General features: G+C 48.7%; 1 protein-coding gene across 4 annotated transcripts in view; it reads left to right on the top strand.

Moving 5' to 3' along the window:
* The window catches only part of LOC138261056 (arf-GAP with Rho-GAP domain, ANK repeat and PH domain-containing protein 1-like), a 214305-nt gene that overhangs the window by 39195 nt on the left and 153230 nt on the right, over positions 1-21880 (top strand). For 3 of the 4 annotated variants that reach the window (XM_069209692.1, XM_069209676.1, XM_069209685.1), the window contains exon 3: positions 8163-8249. In XM_069209692.1, coding sequence (XP_069065793.1) covers positions 8163-8249 — 87 coding nt within the window. Of the gene's footprint in view, positions 1-7864; positions 7978-8162; positions 8250-21880 lie in introns of those variants that run through there. The other variant, XM_069209699.1, reaches the window with a different exon arrangement.

The following is a 21880-nucleotide window of genomic DNA, read 5'->3' as shown; positions in this document are numbered from 1 at the left end:
TCTCTAAGGATTTTAAGTGACACGGCCACATGGCCTCATTTACACATTTTTTCCACTATACCTCCCCAAGCCACATTTTTCTTCTATTATATTTACAGACTATGCTTATGCTCCAGACTTTTCTGTCCTGATGATGACTCCGAATTAGTTTTGGTTCGAAACATTGAAACGCTGTCACCATAATAAGCAATAGGACACTTTAGACTGTTTGGATACCGAGGATCTGTAAAACGACAACAAATGATCTGTTTGTCCATCACGTTTTTTTATGCTATACACACTCCTCTGCTCTTAATAATTCTTCATGCACCGTATCATTGCCTGAGCACTGACCTAATTATGAAAAATTAAAAATATTGTACTCTTGACAAGCCTTTATGGCACTTGTCACTGATTCATTTGTGTTTAAACCAAACTTGGTAAATCTCATTATTTGATGATGATTCAAATTAAATGAATGCCTGTTGGTGGTCGGTTGTGTAACCTTCCCAGGAGGAACCATTGTTCAAGGTTAGGATTCAAGAAAGAGTTTTGTGGAGATGTGAAGGGGGTGAGACCCACCTAAGAGGGCCCCTGTCTGAGCCAGATTCTGTGGGGTTCTACGGTGGCACAGGTGATGGGGCAGCGGGCGAGCAGCGGCGGCTCTAGAGCGGTGCGACCGGTTCCACCGCACCGGGTGCTGACTTCAGGGGAGGGCGCTGTGTTTGCAAGTGTATTATGATTTTAAAAGCACTCGCAGGCACGTTCCTCGCCTCCAGCTATTTCAGGCAACAGTAAAAATGTCAAGATAACTTTGTGATAAATGTTCTTTCTGGAGAGAGATCGGAGTTCTGTCTAGTGGAAGTTTTGACTCTATCACAAGGTGAACGTGTACCATGCCGATCACACAATGCATATAATGTGAACAGGTCAGAGTGTTGCTGCTTTTGTCATAGAGCTCCTTGTGTTACTTGCAGTTTATAAGTCAAAATCCTTACATAGAACAGTGATCTATGAACTGTCATCAAAGAGCTGCATGCAAACAGAATATAATATTATGATTTTTTCCCCAGTCTTCCACTATCGTAATGTTGCAAAAAGGATTCATTTGGGTAGAAATCAATTTTTATTATTAAAGAGAATCCACAACCATGGTGCTACATTTTAAATTCTGAGTTTGTCCTTCTCCAGACCAAGCCCTCGTAGACTATACTGCCTGCCGGTGTGGATGACCTATGACTCCTACACCTTGTAGTCCTCTGTCTTATGTGACATACCATATACACAGGTATGATCCATTGTCTCTGTGTAACGTGAGTGTGATGTAAAGTGCTCTGACACCCTACACTGGTATGAGTGGCGCTAAAAAACTAATTAAATGCATCAGAGAGAGTGTGGTTACAGGGACTTGAGTGTCACTGCTATAGGGTGGTAGTGAGCGAATATGTGGTGGACTACTCAATACCACCACTGCTACCACTTACCCACGCCCCACTTGTTGTGCTCTCCTTGTTAGGCAAGGCCAAAAACGTTAGCCGGTTTTGCAGGTTTGTTTTTACATTTTGAACACAATCTCCACATGCCTTGCAGCACTTTATTGAAAAAAAGCTACTGCCTTTCTTCAGACTAGTGGCACTGAGAAAAGAAAAGTCTAAAAACAGAATGTTGAGTCTTCTTGTGTTTCTCACATGTGGTTTGTTCAGTAAATGTTCACTCCACAACCCGTGCTCCTCTGACGGCGGCTCAATACAGGTGTGAGGCCACGAGCCCTCTGTGTGCTCTTGGACACTTTCCAGCAGCTTGGGGTCTTGCACATTTTTGCAGCAAAAATTAATCAAATTGTAAGACGTGGCTGGCTGCATGCTCATTCCTTTGTGCCCAGTGCCCTCCCCTACTGAAAAATCTTTGGGGGGGTTAAAATCCCTCACGTGTCATCCCCTAGGCCCACGTAGATCCCCACAGAATCTGCTTACACAGTGCCCAACTCAGGTGGGTCTCAACCCTTTCAGAACTCCAACAAACTTTCTTGAAAAAGAGAGACATTTCACAGTCCTTTTCATGAAGCGCACCCAACGTTTGGACCTCCGCCCCTGTCTGGCCTCATTTGGTTTTCTGTGTTATTTGGTAAGCTTAGAGTTATTCCACCATGAGTACCAATATTACTCATAACCTTAACCAGCAATATGACAACAGGTTCAATAATTCAACATCAACATTTAGGAGTCATTCATTTTCTAACACACCATGACCCGGGTAGCCATGAATAACCACACCTTTTAGTAAAATTAGAACGTTTATTTCCCTAGATTAACAAAGCTAATTTCACGTAAAGTAATCTCAGAATCAAATGATAAGCATATAGAAACAAAACAGGCTGACCAAAGCGGGGAAAAAATCTCAATCTAACCAAAGCATTTATCATTAAACATTCAAGGGCTACCTTGCAGATTAATAGTAACAATATCTGAACAACAGAGATGGCATGCATCGAGATTTAACAGGTGAATAAAATTAGTCCTTTGTTAATAACCTTTGTTATACCTCTCCTGTATGGATCAGCAAGCATAGACTTCTTCGTCAGTTGGACGTCCGTCTGGTCAGCTTTGGCGAGGGAAGGGGAGGGGACTGGCTCAGCCACGGTTGGGCTCTAAGTTAACTGAACCAACTTAGAAAGGGCCTCGAGCTAAGGAAACAGCATCAATGGCATTAACATTTAATACGCAATGAGAAAGAGTATATGAAACTGTTCTGCTGCTCCAACGGGACTCAAACCACCAGAATGTATGTTTCTGCTAAGTGCAGTCGAGGTAAGTTGAAAACTCATAAAGTATTTTCTCACGTCGTCATTGGTCAGAAAATCGGGTGTTCACAGTAGAACCAATAAGCATTCATTCTTAAATCTATGATGTAGTTAGACAGTCTTTCACACGTCGATGATTGGCTCCTCTCCTCTCCTTCCCATCACCAGTTGTAGTCCGTTAATATTTTGTTGCAAACGTAACTCCGGTCAGTACATCCATTGTCTTGCCCTGGGAACATCTGTTTCTCATGCACAAAAGATGCAAATGTGTCTAAGGTTAGGACACGGTATTACAGCTCATGGTTCGCACAAGAAAGTTTGAGACATCAACTAGCACAACATTGCAACATTACACATCTTTGGTCAGCACTGTGTGAACAATGAAGAAACGAATTCTCTGCTCTCACAAAACATTTATGAACACTTATTTATTTATTTATTGATGCCATGAATCTTAACATGAGGCCTTGTCGACTAGGCCCATTATTTCACCATGACTCTATGCCTAGTAATGTTAAGCAAACCATTTAATTACTATGTCTATATAATTCATTAATACTTTATATTCAAGGATATCAATATTAGTTCTAAACAGTTAATATTTATTTTATTAATGTCGCACACGTTTGTGGTTACCACCCAGGTGGGACATTTTCGTAACACTCGATTTCACTACATTTCGCATAATTCATGTCAGTTCTTAGTCATTAATCATCGCAAATGCATTAGTATTAGATTCAGCTTTCACCCCCCCGCCCCACACCTGGAGCTGGGGTAACTCCTCTTTCGGTGACGTCGCCTCCTTGAACTCTCTGTTGTTTGATGTCCGATGACGGAGTACGGGCGAGTTACTTTTTCAAATCAAACCTACGATGACTTGTCACTAAATTACAATTTGTTCATCGTAAATTGTCCATGTATGTATCACGCTTACCGACATATCTCTTTAAGCCTCTGTTACCCAATTGATATGGTCCATGCTATATAAAATTCGGATTAAATACATAGATACTTATATATCTATCAACACTTTAAACTTACAAGGAGACGGTAAATGGTACATTCAAGCATTCAAACTAAGTCGGGCAAGACCTGACCATAGACACGGCGGTTCTGTGCACCTTAATCTCTGCCCACGGACACGGTTATCAAGTTTCCTTTACTTTCACGCTGAGTTAATGATGTTAGGATTTTAAATGTTCTCCCAGCAACACGAGGTGGCGCTCTACACTCGCAAGTGCGGCCTTCCTGCCCTTAACAAACCTTGAGGGGGTGGGAGGGCTGCACAGTACAGGGAGGGGGCCACTTGCAGGCTCACGCGGGAGCTCTCAGGTCAGAATACTGTGCTGAGTGGGCCCCTGGAGCTGGTGCCCCCCCCCCCCCCCCCCCCCACATGAGGACCTTTGTTACGCCACTGCTCTACAAATTCCATTTGGAGCAGGTGTTTTATACCTCGAACACCCCTTATTAGGGTGACCAGATTCTGAGGTGCAAATACCGGGTCAGGTTTAGAAGGACTAAAGATTTTACTCTCACTTTTATATCTGACATGTCCCGTTTTTTTTGCGTAGCTTTGTGAATGTGTGCCTATACAGATGTGTTTTATATATATATATATATATATATATATATATATATATATATATATATACACACACACACACACACACATATTTACAATACTACACATATAAAATTATCTATGGATTGACCTCCCTACCCTGCACCCCCAACCCGCCCCCACCCACCTCTCTCTGCTCCCCACTCCCTCTCTCTGCTGGGAGCAGACAGGGGACTGTGTTGCCTGACAGTAACAGATAAATTCACTTCATTATTTATTTTATTTAATGCGTTTTTATATAGCGCGGACTTTACCCGAAGGTGTCAGAGCGCTTCACAATAGGCAAAGTAAAGATACACGAAGAGAAAAATTACAAGTGTGCCTGTTACAAAAACAATGTTACATTAAATGAGGCAATAGTGATAATTGTGCAAGTATCAAGAGCAAAAAAATACACGAGGTAGCAAACGATATGTTGCGAAAGGAAAAAGTGACGTGTGCAGGTTACAAGAGCGAATAAAGTACGAATAGAGGTAAAAAATAAAATAAAATTGCAATAGATGGTAGACACTCAAAACACTAAAACTATAATTACGTTACATGAGGCAGTGGTGGCCGTTGTGCATATATCAAAAGCAAACAAGAAATAAGAGGTAGCAAATGATACGTTGTAAAAGGAAAGGTGTGCCGTGTGCAAGTTACAAAAGAGTACAAAATACAGGTAGAGGTAAAATACTGCACTAAATGGCAGACACTCAAAACACAAAAACATCCTGGGAAGGCACTTCTATAGGCATGGAGAACAGCTTTTCCTATAATGGAAGGACTTCCTTCAGAAAACAGAGGGCTTGCATTAAATTTGGAAGTGTCTTTGAAGGAGGAGAGCTTTGAGGTCAGTTTTGAAGGCCTGGGAAGAGGTGGTGGTCCGAAGCTGAGGCGGAAGTGAGTTCCAGATTCTCACCGCGTTGCCTGAAAAGGATTGGGCCATCGATCTTTCCTTCTTGAAAATGGGGGGTTCAAGCAATAACTTTTCTGCATTACGTGATGGTCTGGAGCCCCCAGAGAGTTTCAGTTTATTCACCAGGTAGCGAGGGGAGGAGGCGTGCAAGGCTTTGTGGGTGATACATGCAGTTTTGTAGATAGATCTTGCCTCTATTATTCCATACTTTGTAGACCTCTTTACCTTATCCTTTCCTAGATGATCTGACCTTTGTCCCAAAAACCGGGACATGTATTTAATAACCTGATCTTTGTCCGAAAAACCAGGACATTTATTTAAAATTAAGAGAAGCGTCGTGACACCGGGTCAGTCCTCTAAAAACCGGGACTATCCGGGGAAATCCGGGACGTCTGATCACCCTACTCTTATCCATGTTGAAGGGCAGAAGTTGAGATCTGGAATTGGGGAACCCCTAATATTGTACTTACTAACAAATTTTCATCAACTTCCACTTTTGTGTAACTCCAGTGAAGGGACCTCCAAAAGGCGTTCATTCCTAAATGGATTGGCTGCTTCATGAAAGGGGTATGTGCGCCTTGAATCTGACCCTTCAGAGGGGGTCGAAGCGCTACACAGCAGGCCCGAGGCTGCATAAGTCACTGTTCACATTGTGAGGCTCGAGGGCAGCCGCGTGGGCACCTGTTCATGGTGTCTGCACGTCCTGCCCATCAGAGCACAACCCCGTACCCTTTGCCTCTTGAAGATAGATGCTACAATCCATATATATATATGTAGAAAGATAGTTCTGTGCTGGGGTAGAACATAGAAAGGGACGCGGAAGGTACTTTCCGACACTTTAGAGAAAACGGCCCATATGGAAAGTTTTATAGCTCATTATAGGAGAGATTATTCTATGTGATTTTGGAGAATGCCCTGCTTACATCAAGTGGATGGGGAAACTTTCTTCGCAAACCTGTTTCCTGGGATGTTTCTAAACGGAGGGCAGGGACAGGGTACCTATGAGTGGTGCAGCAGGTGCAGTGGCACCGGAGTCCAGAGCTGAAGGGCATTCCCTGTACCAGCTACAGATGGCTGACAGGGCACACGCAGTGTGTGATGTACACACACTCTGCCTTCCACAGGGCACTGTTTACTCCTGGAGGGAGAGGGGGATGGAGAGATTAGAGAGCAGAGAGACTAAGGCCCATATTTATAGTTTTTTTAGCGCCGCATTTGCGCCGCTTTTTGACGCAAAGGCGGCGCAAAGTTACAAAATACAATTGCATTTTGTAAGTTTGCGCATCTTTTACGTCAAAAAGCGGCGCAAATGCGGCGCTAAAAAATACAAATATGGGCCTAAGTGAGAAATGGAGGGGGGGTGAAAGAAAAGGGCGAAGGGCAGAAGAGAAGAAATTGTGACAGAAACCAGATAAGGGTGAACAAAAGATGCAGGGAGAGGGACCTTGAGACCTATAGATACCAAGAGTGAAGCAGGTGCAGTGGCACCCAGGCCCTCTTTGTGACAGTTACGACTAATGTATTAGAGGTCCGTGGTCCAGGCACGCATTTCCCTCTCTTGCAATGAAGCCAGCTGCCCCCCCCCAACCCCCCCCAATGGGCAGGAAGCCGAAAGACCCCGCAGCGCCTCCAGAATGTGGAGTACCCTGGCCTTTGGGCGCTTTGCCGTGGCGCACTCATCACTGCGGCTTCTCTGTAGCGCAAAGAAACCGACTCCAAAGCTCCTGGGACTAAAGGCGGGAGTCATGTGACCCGCTTGTGAGCCTGAACACAAGAGTCTTGCGAAAGAGTCCGCAGATTTACAGGAAATAAACGCGTTTCAAAGCCACAAACAAGTGTTTAGTTCTCTAGCGGGGAGCCCCGCACCCCTGAGCACCCTCCTTACCTCCCCCCCCCCCCTGGAAGGGCTCCAGCGCCCCTCAGCACCCTCCTCACACCGAACCCCAAACTCCGCCCCCCCAGGGCAGGGACCATAGCACCCCTCAGCACCCTCCTTACCTCGAGCCCCTGAGCCCTGCACCCCCCTACCCCCAGGAAGGGCTCCAGCGCCCCTCAGCACCCTCCTTACCTCGAGCCCCTGAGCCCTGCACCCCCCTACCCACAGGAAGGGCTCCAGCACCCCTCAGCACCCTCCTTACCCCCCCCTCCCCCCCCAGGAAGGGCTCCAGCGCCCCTCAGCACCCTCCTCACACCGAACCCCAAACTCCGCCCCCCCAGGGCAGGGACCATAGCACCCCTCAGCACCCTCCTTACCTCGAGCCCCTGAGCCCTGCACCCCCCTACCCCCAGGAAGGGCTCCAGCACCCCTCAGCACCCTCCTTTTCCCGGGCCCCTGAGCCCTGCACCCCCCTACCCCCAGGAAGGGCTCCAGCGCCCCTCAGCACCCTCATTACCTCGAGCCCCTGAGCCCTGCACCCCCCTACCCCCAGGAAGGGCTCCAGCGCCCCTCAGCACCCTCCTTACCTCGAGCCCCTGAGCCCTGCACCCCCCTACCCCCAGGAAGGGCTCCAGCACCCCTCAGCACCCTCCTTTTCCCGGGCCCCTGAGCCTCCCCCCCCGGAAGGGCCTCCCCCAGCCGCAGACTTCGCTCTCGGGGGACATCGGCCGTCTCAGCAGCTGGACTTCCTCCTCTGCAAGACTTGTGGTCACATAAACCCCAGAAGAGGGGAGAACTCGGAGGTAAGACGAGACCGGGGCCCCCACCCCGCCACCCGCAGCACTTCTGGGGTGCTGTGCCCCTGGGGTGGGCTGCAGGAGGGGTCGGGCGCTTGTCTATGTGCACTGGATCCCGGCGCAGCGCTCTGGCGGTTGTAGCCCTCGGCACATCCGGTTCTCACTCCTCTTCAACTCTTCATCTCTTGCAGTTTTGGGAATGAACAGCACTCCCTGCTGCCCAGGAGGCTCCCGGGACTGAGCGACGACAGCTACCGGCCTCTGCCCATGACAACACAGTAAGTCATTCTGTGTGTGCTGAGTGTGTCTTTGTGTGTGTGTGTTGTGCATGGTGGTGTTTGTACTATTGTCTGTGGTCTGTGGAGAGTGTGTGTGTGTGTGTGTGAATACATTCATGTGCGTCATGTTTTTCTAGGTGTCTGTGTGCATGTCAAACACACCTACTGCTAGCAATACTCAGAGTGGGCTTTGGGTCCGCCCCTTGACTGGCCGCTTTCATCTATTCGCTTGAGACGTTGTCAATCACGTCTTGGCTGAGCCCAATGGAGAATCTGTTCTCTCACCTGGTGCTATTGGCTGTTTGAGTGTGTTGTTTCACCTCCACTCGAGGGACTCCTTTCTCAACGCAACCCATGTTTGCTCCGGCTGGCCCCCTCCTGTGTATCTCACTTGAATGTTGTTACATGCGGGTATAAGCACATTAAACCTGGTCCTACTGGCTTTGATGTTGCTTGTTTCTGTTTCTATGCACTTACCTATGTCAGTCATATGTCTGGATGCAAGTGACTGTTCTTATGTTTGTCTGCATGTTTTTCTGTCAGTACATGTATGTAAGTATTTTTCAGATGTGTGTATGATTGCCCGGCAGTATGTTTTTATTTCCAGATACGTATGAGTCTGTGTGTGTTTCTCTGTTTCTCTGTTTTTTCTGGTTGTATGTTTGCATTCGTCTACCAGTGTATGGCTGTATGTCGGTATGTGTGGCTGTATGTCGGTATGTGTGGCTGTATGTCGTATGTTTGGCTGTGTCGGTATGTGTGGCTGTATGTCGGTATGTGTGGCTGCATGTCGGTATGTGTGGCTGCATGTCGGTATGTGTGGCTGCATGTCGGTATGTGTGGCTGCATGTCGGTATGTGTGGCTGCATGTCGGTATGTGTGGCTGTATGTCGGTATGTGTGGCTGTATGTCGGTATGTTTGGCTGTATGTCGGTATGTGTGGCTGTATGTTTGGCTGTATGTCGATATGTGTGGCTGTATGTCAGTATGTGGCTGTATGTCGGTATGTGTGGCTGTATGTCAGTATGTGTCTGTATGTCGGTATGTGTGGCTGTATGTCGGTATGTGTGGCTGTATGTCGGTATGTTTGGCTGGCTGTATGTCGGTATGTTTGGCTGGCTGTATGTTTGGCTGTATGTCGGTATGTTTGGCTGTATGTCGGTATGTGTGCCTGTATGTCGGTATGTGTGGCTGTATGTCGGTATGTTTGGCTGTATGTCGGTATGTGTGGCTGTATGTCTGGCTGTATGTCGGTATGTCTGGCTGTATGTCGGTATGTGTGGCTGTATGTCAGTATGTTTGGCTGTATGTCGGTATGTGTGGCTGTATGTCGGTATGTGTGGCTGTATGTCGGTATGTTTGGCTGTATGTCGGTATGTTTGGCTGTATGTCGGTATGTGTGGCTGTATGTCGGTATGTGTGGCTGTATGTCGGTATGTGTGGCTGTATGTCGGTATGTGTGGCTGTATGTCGGTATGTGTGGCTGTATGTCAGTATGTGTGGCTGTATGTCGGTATGTGTGGCTGTATGTCGGTATGTTTGGCTGTATGTCGGTATGTGTGGCTGTATGTCGGTATGTTTGACTCTGGGGACAGGAGAAAGAGACTGTGCAGCCTTGAGTCTCAGTTTGGGGTACACAATGCCATGACACCCTTCAAGCGACCTCTGGTGCAGGGAGTTCAGGAGGTGTTATTTTTTGCAGATGGGGTGCCCCACCATGTGGTATTTTCCAGTTCATTCTAGAAGTGGAGAAAGATTTGTTCAAGTTCGATCTCTGGAGGGACGCTGTTTCATAACTTAAGGCCTGATTGAGATTTCGGTGGACGGGTTAATCCGTCACTACGGTGACAGGTAGCCCGTCCGCTGCATTATTGTGAGAAAGTAGCCTCTTTCTAGCCTTGTTACCCCCACTTTTGGCCTGTTTGTGAGTGTATGTCAGGGTGTTTTCACTGTCTCACTGGGATCCTGCTAGCCAGGGCCCAGTGCTCATAGTGAAAACCCTATGTTTTCAGTATGTTTGTTATGTGTCACTGGGACCCTGCTAGTCAGGACCCCAGTGCTCATAAGTTTGTGGCCTATATGTATGTGTTCCCTGTGTGGTGCCTAACTGTCTCACTGAGGCTCTGCTATCCAGAACCTCAGTGGTTATGCTCTCTCATTTCTTTCAAATTGTCACTAACAGGCTAGTGACCAATTTTACCAATTTACATTGGCTTACTGGAACACCCTTATAATTCCCTAGTATATGGTACTGAGGTACCCAGGGTATTGGGGTTCCAAGAGATCCCTATGGGCTGCAGCATTTCTTTTGCCACCCATAGGGAGCTCTGACAATTCTTACACAGGCCTGCCACTGCAGCCTGAGTGAAATAACGTCCACGTTATTTCACAGCCATTTTACACTGCACTTAAGTAACTTATAAGTCACCTATATGTCTAACCTTTACCTAGTAAAGGTTAGGTGCAAAGTTACTTAGTGTGAGGGCACCCTGGCACTAGCCAAGGTGCCCCCACATTGTTCAGGGCCAATTCCCCGGACTTTGTGAGTGCGGGGACACCATTACACGCGTGCACTACATATAGGTCACTACCTATATGTAGCGTCACAATGGTAACTCCGAATATGGCCATGTAACATGTCTATGATCATGGAATTGCCCCCTCTATGCCACCCTGGCATAGTTGGCACAATCCCATGATCCCAGTGGTCTGTAGCACAGACCCTGGTACTGCCAAACTGCCTTTTCAGGGGTTTCACTGCAGCTGCTGCTGCTGCCAACCCCTCAGACAGGTTTCTGCCCCCCTGGGGTCAAGCCAGGCTTGTCCCAGGATGGCAGAACAAAGGACTTCCTCTGAGAGAGGGTGTTACACCCTCTCCCTTTGGAAAATGGTGTGAAGGCAGGGGAGGAGTAGCCTCCCCCAGCCTCTGGAAATGCTTTCATGGGCACTTTTGGTGCCCATTTCTGCATAAGCCAGTCTACACCGGTTCAGGGACCCCTTAGCCCTGCTCTGGCGCGAAACTGGACAAAGGAAAGGGGAGTGACCACTCCCCTGACCTGCACCTCCCGTGGGAGGTGTCCAGAGCTCCTCCAGTGTGCTCCAGACCTCTGCCATCTTGGAAACGGAGGTGCTGCTGGCACACTGGACTGCTCGGAGTGGCCAGTGCCACCAGGTGACGTCAGAGACTCCTTCTGATAGGCTCCTTCAGGTGTTGCTAGCCTATCCTCTCTCCTAGGTAGCCAAACCCTCTTTTCTGGCTATTTAGGGTCTCTGTCTCTGGGGAAACTTTAGATAACGAATGCAAGAGCTTATCCGAGTTCCTCTGCATCTCTCTCTTCACCTTCTGCCAAGGAATCGACTGCTGACCGCGCTGGAAGCCTGCAAACCTGCAACATAGTAGCAAAGATGACTACTGCAACTCTGTAACGCTGATCCTGCCGCCTTCTCGACTGTTTTCCTGGTGGTGCATGCTGTGGGGGTAGTCTGCCTCCTCTCTGCACTAGAAGCTCCGAAGAAATCTTCCGTGGGTCGACGGAATCTTCCCCCTGCAACCGCAGGCACCAAAAAGCTGCATTACCGGTCCCTTGGGTCTCCTCTCAGCACGACGAGCGAGGTCCCTCGAATCCAGCAACTCTGTCCAAGTGGCCCCCACAGTCCAGTGACTCTTCAGTCCAAGTTTGGTGGAGGTAAGTCCTTGCCTCACCTCGCTAGACTGCATTGCTGGGAACCGCGACTTTTGCAGCTACTCCGGCCTCCGTGCACTTCCGGCAGAAATCCTTTGTGCACAGTCCAGTCTGGGTCCACGGCACTCTAACCTGCATTGCACGACTTTCTAAGTTGGTCTCCGGCGACGTGGGACTCCTTTGTGTAACTTCGGGTGAGCACCGTTTCACGCATCCTCGTAGTGCCTGTTTCTGGCACTTCTCCGGGTGCTACCTGCTGCTAAGAGGGCTCCTTGTCTTGCTCGACGTCCCCTCTACCTCCTGGCGCAATTTGCGACATCCTGGTCCTTCCTGGGCCACAGCAGCGTTCAAAAACGCTAACCGCACGATTTGCAGCTAGCAAGGCATGTTGGCGTTCTTTCGGCGGGAAAACACTTCTGCACGACTCTCCACGGCGTGAGGGATCCGTCCTCCAAAGGGGAAGTCTCTAGCCCTTGTCGTTCCTGCAGAAACCTTAGCTTCTTCTGTCCAGTAGAAGCTTCTTTGCACCCACAGCTGGCATTTCCTGGGCATCTGCCAATCTCCGACTTGCTTGTGACTTTTGGACTTGGTCCCCTTGTTCCACAGGTACCCTCGACTGGAAATCCATCGTTGTTGCATTGCTGGTTTGTGTCTTTCCTGCAGTATTCCTCTATCACGACTTCTTTGTCCTTGGGGGAACTTCAGTGCACTTTGCACTCACTTTTCAGGGTCTTGGGGTGGGCTATTTTTCTAACCCTCACTATTTTCTAATAGTCCCAGCGACCCTCTACAAGGTCACATAGGTTTGGGGTCCATTCGTGGTTCGCATTCCACTTTTGGAGTATATGGTTTGTGTTGCCCCTATCCCTATGTGTCCCCATTGCATCCTATTGTAACTATACATTGTTTGCACTGTTTTCTAAGACTATACTGCATATTTCTGGTATTGTGTATATATATCTTGTGTATATTTCCTATCCTCTCACTGAGGGTACACTCTAAGATACTTTGGCATATTGTCATAAAAATAAAGTACCTTTATTTTTAGTATAACTGTGTATTGTGTTTTCTTATGATATTGTGCATATGACACTAAGTGGTACTGTAGGAGCTTCACTCGTCTCCTAGTTCAGCCTAAGCTGCTCTGCTAAGCTACCATTATCCATCAGCCTATGCTGCTAGACACCCTATACACTAATAAGGGATAACTGGGCCTGGTGCAAGGTGTAAGTACCCCTTGGTACTCACTACAAGCCAGTCCAGCCTCCTACATTGGTTGTGCAGCGGTGGGATAAGTGCTTTGAGACTACTTACCACTCTTGTCATTGTACTTTTCATAAGAGAAAAATATACAAAACAAGTTCAGTGTATATACACATAGCCAAAAAGTTTTGCATTTCCTCTTTTCACTCTTTTCTAAGTGCTGAAAAGTACTTCTAACTTTCTAAAAAGTTCTAAAAAGTTTAAAAAGTTTTTTTTCTCTGTCTTTCTAAAAGCTCTGACAAACTTTTTATCTTTTACTATCACTTTAACTCTCTCTAAAAAATGTCTGGCACAGGCCAAAATGTTGATTTGTCCAAACTTGCATATGATCACCTTAGCTGGAAAGGAGCAAGGAGTCTCTGCATAGAGAGAGGTTTGAGAGTAGGGAAGAATCCTTCCTTGGAATTGTTACTTAACATGCTTAGAGAACAGGATAAGGCTAGAAGTGCCCCATCTGTTGAAAAAGTAGCTAATGGTTCCCAATCTGATCCAGGGACTCCCCCAGGAAAAGATTCAGGAAAGAAACTTCCTAGCCTGCCCATTACTAGACAGTCTAGCATAGTTGGTAATGATGAAGAGCCACACCATACAAATAGTGTTGTCTCACATCATAGCAAAAGCATTTACTCACACCACAGTGGTACTGATGTTTCTGTTAGCCAAGCTGTTAGGGTGCCCTCTGTAAGGGACAGGTCTCCTTCTGTCCATTCTCACCATACTTCTGTTTCAAGGCATGTCCCTCCCACCCACCCTGATGACAGATTGTTAGAAAGGGAGCTCAATAGATTTAGAGTGGAACAAACCAGACTGAAGCTCAAGAAGCAACAGCTGGATTTGGATAGACAGACTTTAGAAGTAGAGAAGGAGAGACAGAAACTGGGTTTAGAAACCCATGGTGGCAGCAGCAGTATTCCCCATAGTCATCCTGCAAAAGAGCATGATTCCAGGAATCTGCACAAGATAGTTCCCCCTTATAAGGAGGGGGATGACATTAACAAGTGGTTTGCTGCACTTGAGAGGGCCTGTGTTGTACAGGAGGTCCCTCAAAGGCAGTGGGCTGCTATCCTATGGCTATCATTTAGTGGAAAAGGTAGGGATAGGCTCCTTACTGTGAAAGAAAGTGATGCCAATAATTTTACAGTTCTTAAGAATGCACTCCTGGATGGTTATGGCTTAACCACTGAACAGTACAGGATAAAGTTCAGAGAGACCAAAAAGGAGTCTTCACAAGACTGGGTTGATTTCATTGACCATTCAGTGAAGGCCTTGGAGGGGTGGTTACATGGCAGTAAAGTTACTGATTATGACAGCCTGTATAACTTGATCCTGAGAGAGCATATTCTTAATAATTGTGTGTCTGATTTGTTGCACCAGTACCTGGTAGACTCTGATCTGACCTCTCCCCAAGAATTGGGAAAGAAGGCAGACAAATGGGTCAGAACAAGGGTGAACAGAAAAGTTCATACAGGGGGTGACAAAGATGGCAATAAGAAGAAAGATGGTGAAAAATCTCAAGATAAGCATGGGGATAAGGGTAAAACCAAAGATCCCACTTCAAATCTTAAACACTCTTCAGAGGGTGGGGATAAAACTAATTCTTCCTCTTCTTCTCAACCTACACAATTTAAAAAGCCTTGGTGCTTTGTGTGTAAAAACAGAGGCCATAGGCCAGGGGATAAGTCCTGTCCAGGTAAACCCCCTGAGCCTACCACCACTAATACATCAAGCTCTAGTGCCCCTAGCAGTAGTGGTACTAGTGGTGGGACTGCTGGCAACAGTCAAGTTAAGGGTGTAGTTGGGTTCACTTATGGGTCCATAGTAGAAACTGGGGTAGTCAGTCCCAAGACAGTTTCTGTCACACCTAGTGGCATTGGCCTTGCCACACTGGCTGCTTGTCCCCTTACAATGGATAAGTACAGGCAGACAGTTTCAATAAATGGTGTTGAGGCCTTGGCCTACAGGGACACAGGTGCCAGTATCACTTTGGTGACTGAAAACCTAGTGCACCCTGATCAACACATCATTGGACAACAGTATAAGATTATTGATGTCCATAACTCCACTAAGTTTCTTCCCTTAGCTATAATTCAGTTTAGTTGGGGTGGAGTTACTGGCCCTAAGCAGGTGGTGGTATCACCTAGCTTACCTGTAGACTGTCTCTTAGGTAATGACCTAGAGGCCTCAGGTTGGGCTGATGTAGAGTTTTATGCCCATGCAGCCATGCTGGGCATCCCAGAGGAATTGTTCCCTCTCATTTCTACTGAAATGAAAAAGCAAAGGAGAGAAGGCCTGAAAACTCAGGAACCCTCTCCATCAACAGGTAAAAAGGGTATCACAGTATCCCCTAACCACCCTACCATTCAGGATACCATTCCTGTGGTGGGAGAAACCTCTCCTGGGGTGGCACCTGTTCCAAGGGAATCACCAGCTGGCAAAGCTGGACTCCCTGAGGTAGAAGTACCTCTCTGTGGGATAACTAACATTGGTGACAAAAAGAGCACCATTTTAGTTAACATGGAGCATCCCTCCAACCCTCCCAGAGAAACTTTAGTGCAGAAACTCTGCACTGCCTCACAACACTTGTACAGCATCCCTGCCCTAGTGTGGAGCTCATAGGACAGCATTCCTGCCCTGCTCCAACTCAAGAGAAACAGCATCCCTGTTCCCTCTTCCAGCCATATGGACAAAGTTTTTGCCCAGCTATGGCTTTTCTGAGACAGTATCCCTGTCTGGCATTTCCATCACTACAAATAGGTTCAGTGGACAATTCCCACTGCTCTAAACTAAAACTTACTGATAGAAACTCTGAAAATACATCTTCACATTGTTGCTTAGCTAAAAAACTTCAAACAGGGTGGTTTACATCCCCACAGGGAAGTAACCATATAGTGGATGATAAAGGGAGTAACCAGTCTATTGCAGAGCTACTCTCTACTTATCACCACTTAGACAATAAAGTCTCAACTGGCCAAGGTTAGCCTTATTGTCCTTCGTTTGGGGGGGTTGTGTGAGAAAGTAGCCTCTTTCTAGCCTTGTTACCCCCACTTTTGGCCTGTTTGTGAGTGTATGTCAGGGTGTTTTCACTGTCTCACTGGGATCCTGCTAGCCAGGGCCCAGTGCTCATAGTGAAAACCCCTATGTTTTCAGTATGTTTGTTATGTGTCACTGGGACCCTGCTAGTCATGACCCCAGTGCTCATAAGTTTGTGGCCTATATGTATGTGTTCCCTGTGTGGTGCCTAACTGTCTCACTGAGGCTCTGCTATCCAGAACCTCAGTGGTTATGCTCTCTCATTTCTTTCAAATTGTCACTAACAGGCTAGTGACCAATTTTACCAATTTACATTGGCTTACTGGAACACCCTTATAATTCCCTAGTATATGGTACTGAGGTACCCAGGGTATTGGGGTTCCAGGAGATCCCTATGGGCTGCAGCATTTCTTTTGCCACCCATAGGGAGCTCTGACAATTCTTACACAGTCCTGCCACTGCAGCCTGAGTGAAATAACGTCCACGTTATTTCACAGCCATTTTACACTGCACTTAAGTAACTTATAAGTCACCTATATGTCTAACCTTTACCTAGTAAAGGTTAGGTGCAAAGTTACTTAGTGTGAGGGCACCCTGGCACTAGCCAAGGTGCCCCCACATTGTTCAGGGCCAATTCCCCGGACTTTGTGAGTGCGGGGACACCATTACACGCGTGCACTACATATAGGTCACTACCTATATGTAGCGTCACAATGGTAACTCCGAATATGGCCATGTAACATGTCTATGATCATGGAATTGCCCCCTCTATGCCATCCTGGCATAGTTGGCACAATCCCATGATCCCAGTGGTCTGTAGCACAGACCCTGGTACTGCCAAACTGCCTTTTCAGGGGTTTCACTGCAGCTGCTGCTGCTGCCAACCCCTCAGACAGGTTTCTGCCCCCCTGGGGTCAAGCCAGGCTTGTCCCAGGATGGCAGAACAAAGGACTTCCTCTGAGAGAGGGTGTTACACCCTCTCCCTTTGGAAAATGGTGTGAAGGCAGGGGAGGAGTAGCCTCCCCCAGCCTCTGGAAATGCTTTCATGGGCACTTTTGGTGCCCATTTCTGCATAAGCCAGTCTACACTGGTTCAGGGACCCCTTAGCCCTGCTCTGGCGCGAAACTGGACAAAGGAAAGGGGAGTGACCACTCCCCTGACCTGCACCTCCCCTGGGAGGTGTCCAGAGCTCCTCCAGTGTGCTCCAGACCTCTGCCATCTTGGAAACAGAGGTGCTGCTGGCACACTGGACTGCTCTGAGTGGCCAGTGCCACCAGGTGACGTCAGAGACTCCTTCTGATAGGCTTCTTCAGGTGTTGCTAGCCTATCCTCTCTCCTAGGTAGCCAAACCCTCTTTTCTGGCTATTTAGGGTCTCTGTCTCTGGGGAAACTTTAGATAACGAATGCAAGAGCTCATCCGAGTTCCTCTGCATCTCTCTCTTCACCTTCTGCCAAGGAATCGACTGCTGACCGCGCTGGAAGCCTGCAAACCTGCAACATAGTAGCAAAGACGACTACTGCAACTCTGTAACGCTGATCCTGCCGCCTTCTCTACTGTTTTCCTGGTGGTGCATGCTGTGGGGGTAGTCTGCCTCCTCTCTGCACTAGAAGCTCTGAAGAAATCTCCCGTGGGTCAACGGAATCTTCCCCCTGCAACCGAAGGCACCAAAAAGCTGCATTACCGGTCCCTTGGGTCTCCTCTCATCACAACGAGCGAGGTCCCTCGAATCCAGCAACTCTGTCCAAGTGGCCCCCACAGTCCAGTGACTCTTCAGTCCAAGTTTGGTGGAGGTAAGTCCTTGCCTCACCTCGCTAGACTGCATTGCTGGGAACCGCGACTTTTGCAGCTACTCCGGCCTCCGTGCACTTCCGGCGGAAATCCTTTGTGCACAGTCCAGCCTGGGTCCACGGCACTCTAACCTGCATTGCACGACTTTCTAAGTTGGTCTCCGGCGACGTGGGACTCCTTTGTGTAACTTCGGGTGAGCACCGTTTCACGCATCCTCGTAGTGCCTGTTTCTGGCACTTCTCCGGGTGCTACCTGCTGCTAAGAGGGCTCCTTGTCTTGCTCGACGTGCCCTCTACCTCCTGGCGCAATTTGCGACATCCTGGTCCTTCCTGGGCCACAGCAGCATCCAAAAACGCTAACCGCACGATTTGCAGCTAGCAAGGCTTGTTGGCGTTCTTTCGGCGGGAAAACACTTCTGCACGACTCTCCACGGCGTGAGGGATCCGTCCTCCAAAGGGGAAGTCTCTAGCCCTTGTCGTTCCTGCAGAAACCTTAGCTTCTTCTGTCCAGTAGAAGCTTCTTTGCACCCACAGCTGGGATTTCCTGGGCATCTGCCAATCTCCGACTTGCTTGTGACTTTTGGACTTGGTCCCCTTGTTCCACAGGTACCCTCGACTGGAAATCCATCGTTGTTGCATTGCTGGTTTGTGTCTTTCCTGCAGTATTCCTCTATCACGACTTCTTTGTCCTTGGGGGAACTTCAGTGCACTTTGCACTCACTTTTCAGGGTCTTGGGGTGGGCTATTTTTCTAACCCTCACTATTTTCTAATAGTCCCAGCGACCCTCTACAAGGTCACATAGGTTTGGGGTCCATTCGTGGTTCGCATTCCACTTTTGGAGTATATGGTTTGTGTTGCCCCTATCCCTATGTGTCCCCATTGCATCCTATTGTAACTATACATTGTTTGCACTGTTTTCTAAGACTATACTGCATATTTCTGGTATTGTGTATACATATCTTGTGTATATTTCCTATCCTCTCACTGAGGGTACACTCTGAGATACTTTGGCATATTGTCATAAAAATAAAGTACCTTTATTTTTAGTATTACTGTATACTATGCAGACAGTGAAAAGCTGCAGGGGGCCCTGTTAGGGCGCCCAGGACTCCCCTTACCGCCAGCCTCTTCCTGGCGGTGCAAACCGCCAGAAACAGGCTGGTGGTAGGGGAGTCATAATCCAGCGCTGCCCTGGCGGATTATCACCGCCAGGGCTAAAACGCCGCGGTCATAATATGGGTCTCCGTACCGCCAGCCTGTTGGCGGTACGGACGCCACATTACCCCTGACGGTCTCCGACCGCCAGGTTCGTAAGGACCCCCTAAATCTCAGTAAAGTGCTTCGAACTGGGGTTATCACAACGTCTTTGACGGAGTCGTTCCCAACAGTCCGATGCCACTCGCAAGGGAGTGCGGGCCTGTCACAGAGTCACATGAACCGCAGGCACAGGACCTTTCAAAATGATGAGGAAACAAAGACGTTGCACGTAATCAGGGAGGTGATGCCTCGCTGGAGCCGGTGTGGCATCAGTTCCTTACTGCTACTGGGGAGGTGAGACTTCTGTTCTTTACTGCGAGGCAGGGGAGGTGAGGCATCTGTTCCTTACGGGTGCAGGGGAGGTGATGCTGCATCGGTGATGAGTCATAGATTCCTTATGATCCGACGCGGACGATGAATCGAGCAGGACATCGAATTCGTGGTGTCGCGAGTACACCACGTAGCCACAGGTGCTGCTGCAGAGTCGGGTGTCACAGACGTTGGTGGCATGGCACTCGGGACTCACTCTGTGGTGATTCTTCAAAGGCTCTGCAGTGACATCAGGCCCGTGGCGTCCATCGCGGTTGTTGCACTCTGCGGGGACCACAGCTGTGGTGCAAGCAGCGGTGCGGTGACGTCGGGCCCGTGGCGTCCATCGCGGTTGTTGCACTCTGCGGGGACCACAGCTGTGGTGCAAGCAGCGGTGCGGTGACGTCGGGCCCGTGGCGTCCATCGCGGTTGTTGCACTCTGCGGGGACCACAGCTGTGGTGCAAGCAGCGGTGCGGTGACGTCGGGCCCGTGGCGTCCATCGCGGTTGTTGCACTCTGCGGGGACCACAGCTGTGGTGCAAGCAGCGGTGCGGTGACGTCGGGCCCGTGGCATCCATCGCGGTTGTTGCACTCTGCGGGGACCACAGCTGTGGTGCAGGAAGCGGTGCAGAGTCGGACAGCGGCGCCGGTTCCGAAATCGCTCTGGAGTCGATGTACTTAAATTTCTTCTTGATTACACCACAACCCAAGCCTAGGAACTGGGTTTGGCACCACTTGGCGAGTCAGGTCTCTCAGCAAGAGTGACCAGGTGCTGGCAGATGAAGTCTTTGATGTCCCTGAGACATCTAACAGGAGGCACAGGTGGCAAAATCAGTCCAAGCCATTGAAGAAACTTGGAGAAACTCTGGAAGCAGGATGCAGAAAGCAACGTTCAGTCCTTTCACTCCCCAGACAGAAGCAGCAAGCTAGCACGACAAATAAACTGGCAGAGTGTCAGTCCCTCCTATAGTATCTAGCTCTACTTCCTGGGAGAATGACCTCAGTCCAGAAGGATTCTAAGATTGTTGTATCAGAGATCCAATACTTATTCTAATTTCTGCCTTTGAAGTAGGCAAACTTCAAGGGAAAGTCTTTGTAGTGCACAAGACCCTGTATTTCCTGCCCTGGCCCCAGACACACTCCAGGGGGTTGGAGACCGCATTGTGTAAGGAAAAGGTCATCCCTATTCAGGTGCAAGGGTCAACTCCTCCCACCACTCTAGCCCAGGAAGACACATCAGGATAAGCAGGGCATACCTCAGCTCCCTTTGTGTGACTGTCTAGAGTGAATTCACAAACAGCCCATCTGTCATCCTGACTGTTAGAAGTGGGGTCTCTAGTTGGCAGTCGGTTTGCACCCTGTCCATGTAGGGACCCTCACTCTAGCCAGGATAAGAGAGATACCCGCTCAGATAACCCTTGCTCACCCTTTTGGTAGCTTGGCACGAGCAGTCAGGCTTATCTCAGAAGCAGAAGCAACGTGTAAAGCATTTGCACATAACACACAGTAATAAGTGAAAACACTGCAAAAGGACATCACACCAATTTTAGAAAAACAGCCAATATTTATCTGTGTAAAACAAGACCAAATATGATAAAAACCCAACATACAGTAATGAAAATAGGAATTCTGCAAGATTTCTCAAAAATGCAGTTCCTTGAAGTCAATAGCTCCCACCGGGGCTAACACGGCATTGTGATCAACAAAACCAACAGTTCAGGCCGGCAGTGGCGTCGCGGACCAGCTACGGTGTCGGGAAGACCTGCTAACAGTACCTTGGATTTGTAGGGCATCATGTTCCTCGCAGTGAGCTCCGGAGAGTGGCGTCGCTGACGTTGCGGTGTCTGTTCCAGAGTCGGTGCAGGAGTCGTCGGGCCCTTGAAGTCACACGCGTTGCAGATCGAACTCCGGGCTAATGAAGTCAGGAGCGCTGGCGTGGATGGCATCGGGACTGCGGTGCAAAGTGGGACGATGTGACATGAGGTGTCCACATGTCACGGTGCAGGCAGCTGCTCGTTGACGGCGTCCAGCGACATCGGTGAGACCAGGGCTGCTGTGTGAAGAGGGGCAGTGCAACGTGCTGTCTCCTCAGGTGAGGGTGCAGGCAGCATTGTCGTCGTTGCAGAAGCGCTGTCGTCGGTAGGCCCAGGCCAATGGTGCGGAACGGGACAGTGTTTTGTGACCCTCACGAGCGGAGTCCACAGGCCACGGTGCAGGCAGCGATGCTTTGTGACGACACTGGAGTTGATGGTGCTGGCGTCAGTGTACTGGGACTGTGGTGCGGGACTGGATGGTGCTTT

The sequence above is a fragment of the Pleurodeles waltl genome, chromosome 2_1 (genome assembly GCF_031143425.1).
Source record: "Pleurodeles waltl isolate 20211129_DDA chromosome 2_1, aPleWal1.hap1.20221129, whole genome shotgun sequence".
Lineage (NCBI taxonomy): Eukaryota > Metazoa > Chordata > Amphibia > Caudata > Salamandridae > Pleurodeles > Pleurodeles waltl.
This window is presented reverse-complemented; position numbering and strand designations above follow the sequence as displayed.